Source organism: Schistocerca nitens, chromosome 4 (assembly GCF_023898315.1).
Source record: "Schistocerca nitens isolate TAMUIC-IGC-003100 chromosome 4, iqSchNite1.1, whole genome shotgun sequence".
Taxonomy (NCBI): Eukaryota; Metazoa; Arthropoda; class Insecta; order Orthoptera; family Acrididae; genus Schistocerca; species Schistocerca nitens.
The window spans coordinates 969,263,137-969,282,014 of NC_064617.1; the positions used below are offsets into that span (position 1 = coordinate 969,263,137).

An 18,878-nucleotide genomic window follows, 5' to 3' on the forward strand; every position below is an offset into this window, starting at 1 on the left:
GAACTGAAATTCCACCCCTATAAAATCCTGTTGGTACAGAAGATTCTCCCAACGGACCATCTTCAAAGGCTTCAGTTTAGCCAACAGATGTTGGAGTTATTGGAAGATGTAAACCTGATTATCATGATGTCTGACGAGGCTCACTTTCACATTAACGGATACGTAAACAAGCAAAATTGCCGTTACTGGGCCGACACTAACCCAAGAGATCTACACCAACGGCCTCTCCATAGTGACAAAGTGACGGTTTGGTGTGGGGTTTCTAAGGTAGGGATAATTGGTCCTTACTTTTTTGAAAATGAAAGGGAGCAGGCGGTTACTGTTAATTCGCAGCGTTATGTGAACATGATTGAAGATTTTCTTCTCCCACAACTTGAAGAGAACAATTACGACATGGGCAATATGTGGTTCCAACAAGACGGGGCAACTGCACATACCGCTAGGATATCAATGCAAGCTGTACGCGCTCTGTTCCCTGGCCGTTTGATTTCCCGTAATGGAGATGTCCATTGGCCCCCTCGCTCGCCGGACCTCACGGTATGTGACTTTTTCTTATGGGGCTATTTAAAAGCAAGGGTCTACATGAACAAACCCCGGACCATTCAGGAGTTGAAGGCAGCAATTCACACCGAAATCACATCAATTCCTGGTGATGTGCTTGAGCGGGCAATGCGGAACGTTAAGGACCGACTCCAAGAATGCGTCGCTCGAGAAGGAGGGCATTTGATGGATGTAATTTTTAAAAACTAACATTACTATTTTTTTGTTAATAAACTTCCATTGTAACTACACGTTTTGCACTTTATTTCAATCCAATACCTTTACAATTGACAGTTTGACAAGTATTTTAAAACCACCCGATCCATCTGCGCCACCCTGTACTTCTCTTAAATTGACACATTCTACATTATAACTTTTATTGCGAATATGATCTATGGGACACATAACTAACTAACTTATTAACTAACTAACAGACCATTCTCATTACTATGGCAGAGGAGGCTACAAAAGTGAATTCAAAGATAAAAAATATATTTATCAGTCATTTATGAAACTCGATAAAGGAAAAGAGAAAGCAATGGCTCAGAAAAAAAACAGGAAGTTAGGGACACTGGGGAGGGCAGACAAAGGGGAAAAGAAGCACATTGAAAGTAGAGACTAACATCTGTATCATTCTGATCTGCCCCAGAGACAGACAGACCTGACAGAACTATGATATGGAATGTGTTGGCATAGCTGGGGGAACAATGATGAGAAGCGGAGATAAGATAAGTTGTGTGTGGAATGTCAATATCACCACCATCCTTGCCAGCAGCAGTAGCCATCTGACATTCAATTCCTGGATCAAGGCCTCCTCTAGACATATGTAAGTTTTACCATCTTTAACAACCTGCATATAAGATGCTCTAATGACACCTACCTACCTTAGATCACTGTATTGGTCATTGCTTGTGTTTTTCTATCTGTTGTAATTCACCAAAGACCTTCCTAGGTCAATCTACCATCCAATTACTTGGTAATAAGTTCTGTCCACCTCCATTTGATTTTCATTACAGTCATAATTTTGTGTGCCTTCCAGGTTATTCCTTGACCTGTTTATTTGTGTTCCTGTCTCTTTGTCTTACTGTTTGTTTTCCCAACATACACGTCTCCATTGATATTTGAGCAATGCTCAGTTAATGAGTTGTTTTGATAATTGAGTCTATGCCTTGTGTCACAAGTAAAAACCTGTAATGCATTTGACTGTAAGCTTTCCTCTTTGACACTTTGAAAGAATCTTAGTTTGTAAAGCCGAGTTTAGTTCACCTGAAGCAATCAAAGCCACTTTTACTCTTTTGTTATCTATCTAATCATCATCTTCAACTGCTCTAGACACAAAAAATTCATAAGCTGCTTCTATGCTACACAATTAATTCACACAGTTTTCTATTTGTGGTATTGCTTATTTCTGTCATATTACAATTGATTTTAAGACCTACTTTCAAACTTGCTTTATTAAATCCTTCTATTTGTTGCTTAAGTTTATCTATAGTAGAAGCGAACAGTGCAATGTCATTAGCAAAATGAAAATGGCTCTGACACATATTTTCCTTTAGTATGTACTATTCCTAAATGTTAAAAAATGGAAACTTCTTCATTTTCCAACTTAAGAATATGATTACTTTCTCTGGGGCCTCTGAGAATAGATTTGGTGATATATATAGTCTGCTTGAATGATTCCTCTTCCAGCTCTGATGAAGACTAATCAACAGATATTTATATGAGTAATACTGATTGGCCTGCTTCTTAAGGGTTGTTAGTGCAGATTTTGTTGAAACTGAGACAATCTATGAATCCCAGACACCATGTAAAACTTTTTACAAGTTCTGATTTCCATCTTTAACAATTCTGATTAACACATGATAGCTGGGAAACAGAATAATGTCACATGTTCTTTTTACTGCCTCTTAGTTGAAGTGACTTACCTTTGTATGAACACTAGTAATTCTAACAAGTCAATGTATGGTCAAGAAATGAGAACAAATAAAAAAATATCTCACCTAGACTCAAATAAATAGAAAACCCATGATGAAATCTAGGTATGTGTATGAGGACAGATCACTCCTCCCTAAAGAGAACAAGTACTGAAAAGCAGATTGGAGATGAATTATTACTAGCAGAACTACTTTCAGAAAAACTACTCCTTTGGAAGGTGCACAAAGCAATGTGTACGCCGCCTCACCCTCCACCCCCACACAAATTAAAATATTTCATTGGTGATTTACAATCTTCAAAAAATTTTCTTATTCCATTTCCAAATCTCAAACAGTTCTTATAACTGTTTGCTGGTAAAGTAAATCCAGTCACTCACCATTTGAAAAATCCTGCATATATTGAATCAGATATTCCATTTGGTAGGGTTTAAAATAACTTTTGTACTTACTTGAACAGGATTAGCAATAACCTTCTGTGCTTCAAATGTGTAAATGACCCACATTGTGACATTGCAGATCAAGAGGAAGGTTACTACTTGACGCCCAGGTTTGCTGCGGTCATGTTCAGGGAGATGTACACGACGGCGTGCCACATCCGCAATGAACAACAGCTGTAGTACAACCTGGAAAAGGAACCATTGGGAAAAGTGACTGAGAATTCCTTATTGATGAAACATAGTTCAGATTACATAGCATAACTTATCTAATAATGACATTCCAGCTGTTGTCCCCAATTTCAGGTTCTGTTTTGAGACACTGGTTTCAAAATGTTGGAGATGGTATAAACGAAGTGACACTCTCATGTTGTTTTCTATGTGGCAGAGAGGCAGGATTTTAAGAAGAAATTAAAATAAAAGCTACCACCAATGTATTTTAAAACAAGTTTTGTGTATAGGAAAAATCAAATATGCCATTCATTGATACAAGGCACTTTGGTAAGATATTGAAGTGCATGTGTAAAAAAATGCAATGTTACATGATGGAAAATATAGACCATTAAAGAGCCTCACTTCAATAATGTAAAACACAGCTAATGTGATATATGAAATGACTTATAAATTATGACAGGAAACAAATTTACTATTAACAACAAAACAGGAAATTTTATGGCTTACCAAACAACTAACTTTGGGTACAGCTTCCAGAAATGGGTACTTAGTCCATAACCCATTCCACATTGCTAATATGACTGGATATTCAGAACATAACATGTGAGTGAATGCACAAATGAATTAGTGAGGTTATTGGTGACCTTGTGAACAGTAAATTTAAATCAGAGCTGGAGAAAAACAAAAGAAAGAAACTTCAGTCATAATTACCACTATATGAAACAATGATTATTGCAAATTAAATGTATATTCATACAGCACATAACATTGCAATCCTTAAATAATAACCCATACTAAAGAGAACTAAAGGCTTGCTCCCATATAGGTGTAATAAGTGCCGTCTTTCCCGAAATACGTAATCACTAACTCGGGGCATTTCGTCAGAGAAGGTGATATATGCCATTGTCAAGTTCTTCTATAAGAAAGGCGACAGGGGAGATGTCAATAACTACTGGCCCATTTCACTAATGATATCATCTTCCAAAACTTCTGAGAAGATGAAACTTCCTGGCAGATTAAAACTGTGTGCCCGACCGAGACTCGAACTCGGGACCTTTGCCTTTCGCGGGCAAGTGCTCTACCAACTGAGCTACCGAAGCACGACTCACGCCCGGTACTCACAACTTTACTTCTGCCAGTACCTCGTCTCCTACCTTCCAAACTTTACAGAAGTTCTGAGAAGATGATGTAGAATAGGTTGCCATGTAAGCAACAATAATACCCTCAGTAGAGTTGCTTAACTGAGGATGCCATTTACATGTTCACTCATCAAATTTTACAAGTGTTAAATAACAAAATAGCACCAACTGGTATTTTCTGTACCTTACTTATGGCATCTGACTGTGTGAATCACAATATTCTTCAAGACAAAAAGAGGTTTTATCGAGCTGATAGTATAGCCAACCAACTGATAATGTCATATTTAACCAAAAGAATGGGGTTCCACAAGGCTCAATTTTAGATCCACTGTTAGTTCTTTTTGTAGATTAGTATAATGATCAATCCACAGATACAGATACACAATGTCGATGAGACGACAAAAGTCATGGGATACCAATATGCACATACACAGATGTGGTATTATCACATACAAAAGATATAAAAGGGCAGTACATTAGTGGAGCTGTTACTTGTATTCAGGAGACTCATGCGTAAAGGCTTCTGATGTGATTATGGCCGCATGATGGGAATTAACAGCTTTGTATGTGGAATTGTGGTTGGAAGTTGACACACAGGACATTCCATTTTGGAAATGGCTATGGAATTTAATATTCTGTGATTCACAGTGTCAAGAGTGTGCCAAGAATACCACAATGGCATTACCTCTCACCAAGGACAATGCAGTGGATGACATCCTTCACTTAATGGCAAAGAGCACTGGCATTTGCGTAGGGGTGTCAGTACTAATAGACAAGCAACACTGCATGAAGTAACCACAGAAATCAATGTGGGATGTATGACAAATGTACCCATTAGGACAGTGTGGCAACATTTGGCATTAATGGGCTGTGGCACCAGGTGAATTTTGCAAGTGCCTTCGCTGACAGCACAACATCACCTGCAGCATCTCTCCTGGGCTCATGACCATATTGGTTGGACCCTAGACAACTGGGAAACCACGGTCTGGGCAGATGAGTCCTGTTCAGTTGGGAAGAGCTGACGGTAGGGTTTAAGTATGGCATAGACCGACGAAGCCACGGACCCAAGTAGCCAACGAGACATTGCGCAAGCTGGTGGTGGCTCGATAATGGTGTAGGCTGAGTTTACATGGAATGGACTGGGTCCTCTGGATGTTTGGCTATTTGGAGACCAGTTATCAGCTATTCGTGGATGTCATGTTCCGAAACAATGATGGAATTTTATGGATGACATTGCTCTATGGCACTAGGCCACAATTGTTTGCAATTGTTCTGAAGAACATTCTGGACAATTTGAGCAAATGATTTAGACACCAAGATTGCCTAACATGAATCGCATCGAACATTTATCGGACATAATTGAGAGGTCAATTCGTCCACAAAACCTGGCACCAGCAACACATCTGCAATCACAGATGGGTGTAGAGGTAGCATGGCTCAATATTTCTGCAGAGGGCTTCCTGCGAACTGTTTTGATCTCATGGCACTTCGAGCTGCTGCACTACACAAGGAAAAAGCAGGTCCAACATGATATTAGGAAGTATCCCGTGTCTTTTGTCACCTCAGTGTGCAGTAACAGATGAAATGGTAAATAATGTGCTTAAAAGTATTATTGAATGGTTTTCTGCAAATGGTCTCACTCTCAATTTCAAAAAGAGACAACATATTTGGTTCTACACATCTAGAACTACTACACCAATGTATGTGTAGCACATGGTAAGAGATAATAACTAGGGTGGAAGCTTCAAAATTTTTAGGCATCCACACCGATTAGAATTTAAATGCAAATACCACATTTTGAAAATCCTAAAACAACTTAGTTTAGCCACATTTGCACTTCAAATCATTGAAAACCGCGGGGGAACCAAATCAGTAACCTGACATTCATTCAGTAATGTTAAATGGAATAATGTTCTGAGTAAACTTATGTTTATGCAAAAAAAAGTCTTCATTCATCAAAAACTTGCTGTAAGAATAATACGTGGCGCTCATCCATGACCATCTTTTAGACATTTGCTTAAGGAGTTAGACATTTTGGCTGGTGTTTTCCCATATGTTTACCACCACATGAAGTTTGATGGAAATAATCGAATGCAATTAAAAAGGACAATGACATTCATTACTCAACTTTACAGTTATCTCCAGCACAAAAAGATGGTGCAGAATGCTCCAACCAAAAGTTCTGATCACTTACCCAGTGATATAAAATGTCTGACACGGAGAAAAGTTAAATTTGAAAACAAAGCGAAATAGTCTCTCTTTCACTGTGGAATGTGGATGTAAGATGACTCATTCCACATCTGTATGACTAACTGTACAAATGATCTGTGGGACATGAAATTCACTCACTAACTGACTAACTCATGTGCAATCAAAGAAATTGAGAACACTAACAGAAAACTACAAAAGGTATCTAAATAATTCTCATATATGTGTTATCTTGAATGTCAATTCTTGAATGAGCTCTTTATACCAGACATGGCATGCACATAAATAAATGTATATGTCAGCAAATTGGAGAATACATTAGCAATATAAATTAGAGTAACAATTCACAAATTGTCCTAAACATGGAAACACAATGATGACCAAAAACACTTTTTTACACTGAGAGTGCAAATTAGAAAAATGATTTGTTGATGGGCCTTTGATTGCAAACACATGCTTCAGTTAAAATGCTCTCCAAAACCAACATTGTGGTCTCACCATAAAGCATAGTTGCTGAAGAAGAACAAGAAAAGACAAAATAATATGCAACAGTCACCCAGACAGCTCATGGAACAACAGAAGATGGAAAGTAGTGCGCCCAACTCTTCTAAAGGAATAGAAGAAAAAAAAAAAAAATATCTATATACCAAATGGTGGCAGAACACACACATAAAAGAAGGTTATAATTAGGCAAACTTTTGGATCCAGTGGCTGCTTCTTCAGGCAGAAGGGTTGAAGGGGAAGGAAGAAAGGTGGAGGCAAAGGACTGGATGAGAAGGAAAGGCTAATTGTTGGGGACTGCAGTGGATGAGATTTGAAAATCTGAGAGCTTAACGGTGGAATACGGGTAATATAATATGTAAGACAGAGATTACTGCTTAAACATCATGCATGAGTTAAAAGCTAAGTGCACTGTATGTAATAGAGGTGGGAAAGGGGGGGGGGGGGCAGCGAAAAATGACACCTAAGAAAATGAAAGATATAGAAAACTAAAATGGAGTGAAGGAGTATTTACTGTGAAGAAGCGCTGAGAATAAAGAAATTAGCCTAAATTAAGGCCAGGTGTATGGAAAGAACCAAGGACATGTTGTAGTGCTAGTTCCCACCTGTAGAGTTCGGAGAAATTGGTTTCTGGGAGAAGAATCCAGATGGCACATGCGGTGAAACAACACTAAAGCCACAATTATCATGTTGTAGAGCATGCTCTGTAACAGGATATTGCGTGTTGCCAATCTACACCATCTGCCTATGCCCATTAATCCTAACTGATAATTTGGTAGTAGTCATGCCTATGTAAAGCACCAAATAGTGTTTACATAACATCTGGTATGTGACGTGTAATTTTACAGGTGGCTCTCCCTTTGATAGTATATGTTTTGCCAGTTACAGAGATGGTACAGGTGGTGGTAGGAGCATGCATAGGGCAAGTCTTGCAGTGGGGACGGTCAAAGGGGTAGGTGCCATACGATAGGGAGATGGGTGCAGATAGAGCATAGGGTCTGACAAGAATGTTGCAGAGATTAGGAGAGCAGTGAAAAGCTGTTCCAAGAGTGGTGGGCAAAATCTCTGACAGAATGGATCTCACTTCAGGGCGTGGTTTTAGGAAGTCATTCCTTTGTCGAAGTATCTGATTAATACCAGGATTAGATGTGACGGCCCAGGAAATCCACTTCTGAACTAGTCTGGTGGAGTAATTACATCCAGTGACGGCTGAGGTGAGAATGGTGGTGTATTGCTGTTAAAAAGTCTGCACCTGAACAAATATGATTGCCTCAAATGCCAAGGCTTTATGGGAGGAAACGTTTGACATGGAAAGGATGGCAACTGTCAAAATGTAAGTACTATTGTTTGTTAGTGTGTTTGATGTGGACAGAAGAGTGTAGCTGGCCTATGGTGAGGATCAGATCAACATCAAGGGAAGTGGCACCTGATTTGGAACTGGACCACGTGAAATTTAATTGGGAGAAGGTATTCAGAGATTTCAGGAATATTAGCAGGTCAGCCTCACCATGAGTCCATACAGCAAAAATGTCATTAATGTATCTAAACCAAACCAGGGGCTGTAGATTTATGGATCCCAGGAAAGGCCCCTCCAAGCAACCCATGAAAAGGTTAGAACAGGAAGGGGCCATCCTGGTTCACATTGCCATGTCCCTATTCTGTTTGTATGTCTGCTCCTCAAAAGTGAAGCAGTTGTTGGTAAATATAAAGTTGATTAAGGTAAGTAGGTAGGATATACTAGGTTTGGACACTGTACTGTTGTGACTGGTTCTTGTGATTATGTGATATTCTTTGTCTGGGAGGCAGTGGTGTAGGCTGTGGGATGTTAACAGGGTTGTCACAAGTTTTGCCAAGTGAAATTCCCTGATTTCCAAACAAGTTTTAGCATTTTTCCCTGACAAATTTTGAGACTGAATGATTGATGAGTTGAGAGGGTTTATGGGACCAAATGGCGAGATCATCAGTCCCACAATTTCAAAGTTACTCAGAGAAGAAAGAGGGTCCTCTAAATGTGAATGGATCCAGTCAGGGGAGTGAAACTATAAAACAAAGAAATTAAGGCACACACAACAAAAGGCATAAAAAGTTAGACCAAATCTAAAAACTGAAAAAAAAAAGAGTGGTCTATCCGCAGGGAAGTGGTCATGGGGTCCCAGACTGAGAAAATGTGAAGAGAGGCCCCAACCACAACCACATTGCCTCTGCTTCAGGAGGAAACTGAGGACCAGTTCAACAATCTGTGAATTGTCTGCTAATATTAAAATTAAGAAACACTATACTTAGCACAGAGGACTAAAAGAAGGGAACATTTCCCTGGTATGTGGGATACCATCAGTCTGGCTCCAAAACCATATTGTGGGGGTGATTCATTACACAGGAGGAAACAACAGGTGAGACTGATGTGACCAATGAAAGAGGAGCAGAAGGAAGAAAACCAAAGTGTAGTAGTCTCCTTTATTGTGCAGTGTTTATTACTAACAGCAGTAGCCCACCAGATGTCATTCCACTTTTGGGCAAAGAGAGATTTGACATAGATCTGCATATCCACAGCTGGAGTCATGAAAGGCAATGGAGAGTGAGTATCAGTTTATCTAGACAAATGGTCAGCCAGTTCATTCCCTGATACCGACATGGCAAAACTTGTGACAACCCTGTTAACATCCCACAGCCTACACCACCGCCTCCCAGACCAAGAATATCACATAAGCACAAGAACCAGTCACATGACTTGGGACCCAGAGAAAGACAACTGAGCAGGCAGCACGGCCAAGAGAGGAAAGAAGGTCACGGATAGCAGAGACCAAAGGATGACGAGAGTAGCAGGCTGCTCAATGAGTCTGTACATATTAAAACACTGTGGAGGGAGGCCTGAGTAAGAAAATGGAGGGCTCTGGTAGCGGCTAGCAGCTCTGCTGTGAACACACTACATGATTCTGGCAATAAATGGTGTTCTAAGCAAGTAGGAGATGTGAAAGGATCGTCTTAGAATCATTACTGTAGAATATGGTAGGACCCTAGAACTCTTTGAGGATGGAACGTACAAAATGCTGGAAGGCCGTAGGGGCGACAGAGACCTTAGGGTCCTGGAATAGGTCAGTCCTAATCCATGTTCTGGGCACCATCCAAGGAGGGGGGGGGGGGGGGGGTGAGAGGAAATAAACATGGCGCATTTCAGTGGACAACACGTGGCGCATTTCAGTGAACAGAGATGGAGATCCTGACAGAAGGAGGTGAGATGCATTCCAACTGTGGACGTTGATCAGGAGGGAGATGTTCCTCACTTGTGAAAAGGACAAAGTACACAGGATGGTCAGGGAATCTGCAAATGGCAATTTCATAAGAAACCAGGAGTTGGCTCGTCATATTTGTATGGGGGGGGGGCAGGGGGGGGGGGGGGAATGGTGAACAGGATCAAGTATTTTCAGAGTGGAAGGAGCCGCTGAGCCACAAACCCGACTTCCATAATCTAGTCTGGACAAGACCAGAGCACGGTAAAGCTGTGTGTCCCAAGACGTGTGGGACAGGAGGCAGAGAGCACTAAGCTTCCGCATGCATGTGGTCCTTGGGCAGCGAATATGGGGCAATCACATCAGATTACCATAAAAAAAAAGGCCCAAGAAATGGGACTGTGCTGCAACATCTAGGAGCTTGTTGCCTAAATAAAGTTCTGGATCAGTGTCTATTATGAACTGACGACAAAAATGCAAAATCCGAATTTTGGAGGGAGAAAATTGGAAGCCATGGGAGACAGCCGATGAAGAGGTCCATCGGACAGCACCTTGGAGCCAGCACTCAGCAGACACTACCGAGTGGGAGCTGCACCAGATGCAAAAATCATCGACATACAATGCCGAGATAACCTGAGGGCCAACAGAGGTTACTAGCCCATTGATGGCTATGAGGAAGGGTGTGACACTTAATACAGAACCCTGTGGGATACTGTTTTCCTAAATCCGAGGGGTGCTAAGTGAAGGGCCAACTGAATCTGGAAGAGCCGATAGGATAAATATTCACAAATAAAAATCTGAAGGGGCCACATGGAGGGTAACTAAAATGCGATGGCACCAAGCCATGTCATATGCCTCATGTAGGTTGAAGAAGACCATGACAAGGTGCCGACAGTTAGTAAAAGCCTGCCGGATTGCAGTTTCCAATCTCCAGTCTGAGAAAATGGTAAGTTGGAGATCATCCTTTCCAGAAGCCACACTGGCATGGGGATAAAGGCCCCGAGATTCGAGTACCCAACACAATCAGAAGCTAACCATCCTCTCCAGCAGTTTACAAAGTACATTTGTCAGGGTAATTGGGCAGTAGCTGTTGAGAACATTGGTTCTTCTCAGGCTTAAGGATGGCGATAACTATACTGTCTCACAATTGTGAGGGGAAGGCACCCATGAGTCAAATGTGGTTGAAGACCCTGAGTAGATATGCCTCTGTGTAATGTCCAAATGTTAGATCATCTGGTTGTGAATGGAATCTGGGCCTAGGGCTGTGTCATGTGAAGAAGTAAAGAGCCTGCAAAAATTCCTATTCAGTGAAAGGCTCATTATAGGATTCAGCTTGGTGAGGATTGAAACAGAAAGGGGGGTCTATTCAACCCTGTGTTTCTGCCAGAGAAAGATGGCAGGGTAGGAAGAGGACGCCGATGCTGTCACGAGGCATTCTGCAAGGACCAATGTATCAGTAGCACCTTAGAGGATAACCTCTGGACAGTTGACTGTCCTTGGCAGCCCAGAAGGCTACAGAGCTTGTACCAAACCTGTGATGAAGAGCCATATCTCCCCAGGGAGGAAACATGCACTCTCAGCTTTCCTTTTTACTCCACTTAATATGGGAACGGGACTTAGCAAGGAGATACTTAAAAGTGAGGAAGGTGGCCTGTGAAGGGTGTTGTTTAAATCACTGCAGCACCTGTCAGTGGTCTTGGACCGTGATTGCTACGTCCTTGGTCCAACACGGTACTGGTTGATAATGAGGGAGACCTGTGGACAGGGGGACAGCAGTGCCATCAGCATGAAGAAAAGTGGCAGAGATGCCCTGCATGACCACATCAATGCAATTACAATCATGAGGTGACCAGTGTACCCAAGCATGAGAGCAGGGGAGGAGACTGTGAGACCAATTGTAGTAAAGGTGCCATGAGTAGCACTGAAGTGAGTAGGGGAACTGTCTTTGAAGAGAGACAAATCAAAGTCTGTAGTAAGTTGGTCAAGTAGAAGACCCTTATCCAAAGAAGTGGCACTCCCCTACAGGGGGTGGGGTGCATTGAAGTCCCTGAGGAGGGGATAAGGGGGTGGGAGTTGCTTTATTAAGATAGACAGTTGATTATAAGGAAGTGGTCTACCTGGAGGGAGGTAACATTGCAAACAGTGATTGCCAGAGTCATCTGCACTCTAACCAATATCGTTTCCAGGTTGGTATGAGGGGGGATCCAGTCTCTAACGAAATTGGTGCGAACCAAAGTGCAGACCCCTCCAGACACTATCTAGTGGTCAGTACGGTTCCAATAGAACGCCCAATAACATGAAATGTTAGAGACTGGTCCTCACGAAAGTGAGTTGTTTGAAGAGCAAGTCAGAACAAATAGTAGGAGGAAAAAAGGCATTGTATTTCTGGGAGGTGGTGATAATATCTGTTGCAATTCCAGTGGATCACTGTATGGTGAGAGTCCAGGTGAGACATAAAGAATCAGAGGTGAGGTCACATCATGTGATCGGTGGTTGTCACCAATGAGGATGTGGTGACATCCATAAAAAAAAAGAGTCTGATTCAGATAAGGTGGAGGGGACGAAGCTCTCTGGGAAGCCAGGGAAGCCTTGTCCTTTGACTTGCACTGCTGAAACTACTTCTCCCTTGGAGGGAGGGAGGAGGCATTATCAGTAAGGGAATAGGTGGCAGTGATGTCAGGATCAGACAGAGAGTGAGTAGATTTGGAGCCCTCAGAGCACAGGTCTCTCCTCGTGCAAGCTTCCTGTCCTGAGAACGCTGGGGAGGGGTGTTCCGAGACGGAGCCCCATCCCTAGCAGGAGCCACAGAATAGGGCGTTTTCCCTGGTGAGGAGGAGGAGGAGGAGGAGGAGGAGGAGGAGGAGGGGTTCCTGGAGAGGAAGGGATGGGAGCTGCCAAGGGTGAGGATAGGGAAGGGTGGCAGGACGGGGCTAAGGGGGAGCGGGTGAGGAGGGGAAGGCGTAACTGAGGCAAAGCTAGAGGAAAGATTTACAGGGTGAAGTCTGTCCAGTTTCTTCTGGGCCTCAAAGTAGCTGAGAGAGCCAAGGGTCATTATTTCCTGAATACCTTTTTCCTTCATGTACACTGGACACTTTGGTTAGTTGGGAGAATGGCAACCACAGCCATTTACACAGTTAGGCATTGAGGTGCAAGGGCTCCCCGCATGAAGAGGGCAGCTACCAGTCACCACAGATGGGAGTGGCATTGCATCGCAAGGACATGTGGCCGAACTTGAGGCAATGGAAACAACGCATGGGAGGTGGTATGTACAGTTTCACGTCACATCTGTACACCATTTCCTTGACTTTTTTGGGTAGGGTGTCCCTTTCAAATGCCATGATGAAAGTGCCAGTGTCTACACAATGGTCCTTAGGGCCTTTCTGGGCCTGCTGGATGAAATGAATGCCACGTCATTCCAGGTTACATCTACATCTACATCTACATTCATACTCCACAAGCCACCCAACGGTGTGTGGCGGAGGGCACTTTAAGTGCCACTGTCATTACCTCCCTTTCCTGTTCCAGTCGCGTATGGTTCGTGGGAAGAACGACTGTCTGAAAGCCTCCGTGCGCGCTCTAATCTCTCTAATTTTACATTCATGATCTCCTCGGGAGGTATAAGTAGGGGGAAGCAATATACTCTATACCTCATCCAGAAACGCACCCTCTTGAAACCTGGCGAGCAAGCTACACCGCGATGCAGAGCGCCTCTCTTCCAGAGTCTGCCACTTGAGTTTGCTAAACATCTCCGTAACGCTATCACGGTTACCAAATAACCCTGTGATGAAACGCGCCGCTCTTCTTTGGATCTTCTCTATCTCCTCCGTCAACCCGATCTGGTATGGATCCCACACTGATGAGCAATACTCAAGTATAGGTCGAACGAGTGTTTTGTAAGCCACCTCCTTCGTTGATGGACTACATTTTCTAAGCACTCTCCCAATGAATCTCAACCTGGCACCCGCCTTACCAACAATTAATTAGCTGTAAGTTCGTCATTGAACTCGAGGAGAAGGTCCCTATGGAAAATTACATCCTGTGTCATACCGAATGACTTGTGAGGAGCGATTGCCATGAGGTTGTCTCCTAAACAGAGGCAGGCACAGAGGGAGGCTGGCTGACCAGCAGAACTTGTCTTTATAAGGAAAGAGCCAGACCTCATCTTGCTTAATGACTCGACTTCACCGAACTTGTCATCAGTATGTTCCACAAAGAAAAGTGGTTTGGTGGCAGCAGAAGTCTCCCTGTCGGTCCTGGTACAGACCAGGAAATGTGGAAAGGGTTTCGCCCCAAGCTGGCACGTCTGGTCTTCCTCCCAGGGTATATCTAAGGAGAGTAAGGCTGGAAAGGCAGAAACAGGAACTGAGACAGAGCTACATTAAGGAAGAGATGCGGCCGCAGTAGAGTGGACAGAGAGTTTAACACATTTCATGTGCCAAATGTCCACCCTGGTACCACCCACTCTGAACAGGGTCTTGCCTTGTGGGCACCATTCAGCCACATCAATGGCCACCTGGCAGGACAGTCGTTGCCAGGAGTTCTGATGCCCCAAAAAGATAGGCAACCACTTCTAGGCTTGCAGAAGGCATTCACAGCACAGGTACCAGCAGAGTTATCCCTGTGGTATCAGGGGGCTCAGCTAGATGAGTACATAACAGACCCACCACATCGACTGCCTACCAAGTTGCTGACCTAGCAAGGAGGCGAAAAGGCTTTGGCTGGGAGGGAGGGGAAGGGAGGGAGGGGAAGGGGGAGAGGAAGAGGAGGAGGAAGGGAGAGGAATCCACGCCAAAGATGCTAGGGAAGGAGTCCTTCCCCATCTGGCTCACACTACAGGTTTCAAATTTTGAGACAGAGGTCAAACCCCTGATGGGGACCACAAAACAAAAGCCAAAAAGGAAGAGGAAAAGCAAACAACCAGAACTGCAAGACGAAGCAAAGTCATGAGGATAGCCAGGCTGACATAAAGCAGAACACCAAGAGAAGGAAAGGAAGAGGCAAAGCGAAGGAAATAAGGGCAGGGCAGGAGAAGTAAGGGGAAGGGAAAGCAGCCCGAAAAAGAATAAAGGCTGCAATAGCTCACGGACCCATGTGCACCACACACCTACCCACAAAAGAGCTGTTGGCTCCCTGGAAGAACAAATTTTGAGATCTCAAGGACAAGTAAAGACGTAAGTTGACAAAAAATGTATAAACAGGTGAGCAAAAATCTTAAGGGTTGAATAGCACTTAGGTGGTTTTTTGTTCTGCTGATTTTTTTATTTGTATGAACTAGTTTCTGGCCTATTATGCTGTCTTCAGATAACTACTGGCTATTGTTTACAAGGTGCTTGAGTTCTTACAAGACAAACATTCTAGACTAAGATACAACGCACTCACATATGATCTTTAGTTGTGGCATTGTCTTTGGAATTGTCAAACAGGTCTACAAAATGACGTGCACTGACTGCAATAAACTGTACATTGGTCAAACGGGCCAGGCCATAGCAACAAGGCTGACTGAACATGAACACAGCTGGAATGAGATTTTCACTCTGCAGCGGAGTGTGCGCTGATATGAAACTTCCTGGCAGATTAAAACTGTGTGCCCGACCGAGACTCGAACTCGGGACCTTTGCCTTTCGCGGGCAAGTGCTCTACCAACTGGAAGGTAGGAGACGAGGTACTGGCAGAAGTGAAGCTGTGAGTACCGGGCGTGAGTCGTGCTTCGGTAGCTCAGTTGGTAGAGCACTTGCCCGCGAAAGGCAAAGGTCCCGAGTTCGAGTCTCGGTCGGGCACACAGTTTTAATCTGCCAGGAAGTTTCATGAACACAGCTGGAGATTAAATAAATCAGACTCCACCTTTGCTGAACATGTTCTCAAAGGAGGACACACACACACACACACACACACACACACACACACACACACACACACACAAGTGCTACATATAGCCAACAAAGACAGAAAACTCAGCCTACTAGAAGCACTTGAAATTAACAAACACTTGGCCCTAAATCCACAGCTGGTTCTAAATGACCAATTGCAACCGAGCACATCACCACTCTTAAACATTACACAATAAAGTAAACCTGCTACCCTGCTACTAACAACAAAGTGTCCCAATAGTAAACAAATTCATACCCCTATATAATGTAATATCCCTTTTGTGTTTACATTACTAACTGTAATACAACTGTAACAATGTAATATTTGGTTTTTATTAATAGACTAATGTAAAAAAAAATTTCTAATGACAAAATGTAACTCCCAAAGAAAACATCACTGTTGTACAACCAACAATTAGTGTCCAGTGCAACTGTTCACAACAAATACCAAAAAAATTGTAATTTTTGTAATAATGTGTGTTCTAAATAATTCTAACTGTTGTCATGCATGGTACTGACAAACCATAAAATGTGATTTATTATGCTGAAGAGCAGTTTTACAGAACAAAAAGTCAAACGACCCATTTGACAATTCCAAAGACAATACCACAACTAAAGATCGTTTGTAAGTGCATTGTATCTTAGTCCAAAATGTTTGGCTCATAAGAACTCAAGCTCCTTGTAAACAATAGTCAGTAGTTATCTGAAGATGGCCTAATAAGACGAAAACTAGTTCATACAAGTAAAAAATCAGCAGAACAAAAAATCGCCTAAGTGTTATTCAACCCTCGATATGGAATTGTTCTACCCAGAAGTGACGGAAGAATCCATAAATAAAAATCTTAAGTACTAACATCAACATTTTTTGCAATGAACTGTTTTTAGATGGAGAAAGCAAGCCAAATGGTGTATATATATACATTTCATTAAGACCACTGATGCTATTTTATTTCAATAAAACTAAACACATTTGGTGACAAAAATATGTATTTAATTGGAGTTACAAGATAGATTTAAAATATCTTCACTGATATCAGAAACAACCTCAGAAAAAAGTAGGCCTCTTGAAAGGAATGTATGAGGCAGGGAAGAGTTGTGTACACCAACACTATAGGTGACAGCCAATAAAATGTTGGTTCTACTATGTTTGTTATTGTTGATTGCCCACTATTAAGTCTATTATTTTACAGGTATTGCGTGGTTTTTCTTTCATGAAATATGTGAGTACATAGTGTACAAACTGCCAGTGACTGCCACAGTTTTCTTCCTTTAATCATCCATACTTTCTAAAATATAAAACTACTTTCAAATGCCCAAACTGTACTAGAATAAATAAAATGTCTATAAAAGGCCACATTGTACAATGTTCTTGCTGTGAGACCGTTGCAGTTCCTGAAATCCATTTCCAGTGACCTCTGGCCTGCCAGGTCCTGTGGCCATGGATAAACCACGGAAATCTGCTGCATTACACCACACACAAACAGACTTGGCCTGCAGGCAGGACAGTGAGACTAGATCCGATGGGCAGGGCCTGAACATTAGTGAGAAATGATGGGCTTCAGATTGGCAGCCTGATTCATTAGAGATACCAATGGAGATGGCCCGCAGTTTTGGTCCATCATGGAAGTCCACTGGTGTGGTCAGCAATTTACATGTCATAGACACCATGTTCACGATACGAGACCATGGTGACCAATCCATGCAACAGATAACTTGCATGAATACTCTGAAAAACAATACTAATGAGGATAGGTAGCAACTCACTGTAAAGACGATAACTGAGCTGCAGACAGGCACAAAGAAAAGAATCACAGTCTCACATCTAAATTTTTGGCTGTAGCCTTTTTCAGAAAACTCGGGACCTTTGCCTTTCACAAGCAAGTGCTCTAGCATCTGAGCTACCCAAGCACGACTCTCATCCAATCCTCACAGCTTTACTTCTGCCAGTACCTCGTCTCATACCTTCCAAATTTCACAGAAGCTCTTCTATGATCCTTGCAGAACTAGAAATCCTGGAAGAAAGGATATTGCGGAGACATAGCTTAGCCACAGCCTGGGGGATGTTTCCAGAATGAGATTTTCACTCTGCAGTGGAGTGTGCACTGATATTAAACTTCCTGGCAGATTAAAACTGTGTGCTGGACCAAGACTCGAACTCGGGACCTATACCTTTCGCTGGCAAAGGTCCTGAGTTCGAGTCTTGGTCCGGCACACAGCTTTAATCTGTCAGGAAGTTTCAATGTACAACATCACAGTAAACATATCATTTCACATACTGAGACAAAAATGAGATTTTTCCAGTGTTTTTTTTTTTTTCCTGTCAAGTTTCCCTGACATATTTGGAATTCCCTGATTTCCAGAACTTGTGGCAACAATGGTTGGGGAGGTTGGCCACGCTTGGTTCATAGGAGAGGAGTGATGGTTGATGATGTGGCCGTGTAGGGAGCTGCACAGGGACAGGAAGGGAAGCTACACTGTTCAGGTAGTTTAAGAGAAGGTGGGATAGCTTTTTGAGGCGAAGTCTGGCATGTTGTTGCAGTCTCAAGTTGGCTTGGTATGAATGGGCATAGGCAGAGGATGTATACTGGCAACTTGCAATATACTGTCACAGAGCATGCTATATAACTTGACAATTGTGACCTAGCTGCCCGTTTCACCATATGCGCCATCTGGAATCTTCCTGCAGACACCAGTTTCTCAGAACTCCGCAGGTGGGAATTAGCGCTACAACACGTTCTTGGTTCTTGCCACCCGTCTGGCCTTAATTTACATTAATTTCTTCTGTCTCAGGATTTCTTCACAGGAATTACTCCTTTCTTCACTCTGTTTTAGTTTTTTTACATCTTTCATTTTC

The 18,878-nt window shown here is 42.6% G+C and overlaps 1 protein-coding gene across 4 annotated transcripts in view; it reads right to left on the reverse strand.

The window, feature by feature from the left end:
- LOC126253660 (proton channel OtopLc-like) overlaps positions 1 to 18,878 on the reverse strand; it is an 856,134-nt gene that overhangs the window by 18,299 nt on the left and 818,957 nt on the right. For all 4 annotated transcript variants that reach the window (XM_049955174.1, XM_049955178.1, XM_049955175.1 and 1 more), the window contains one exon: positions 2,924 to 3,097. In XM_049955174.1, coding sequence (XP_049811131.1) covers positions 2,924 to 3,097 — 174 coding nt within the window. The remainder of the gene's footprint in view (positions 1 to 2,923; positions 3,098 to 18,878) is intronic.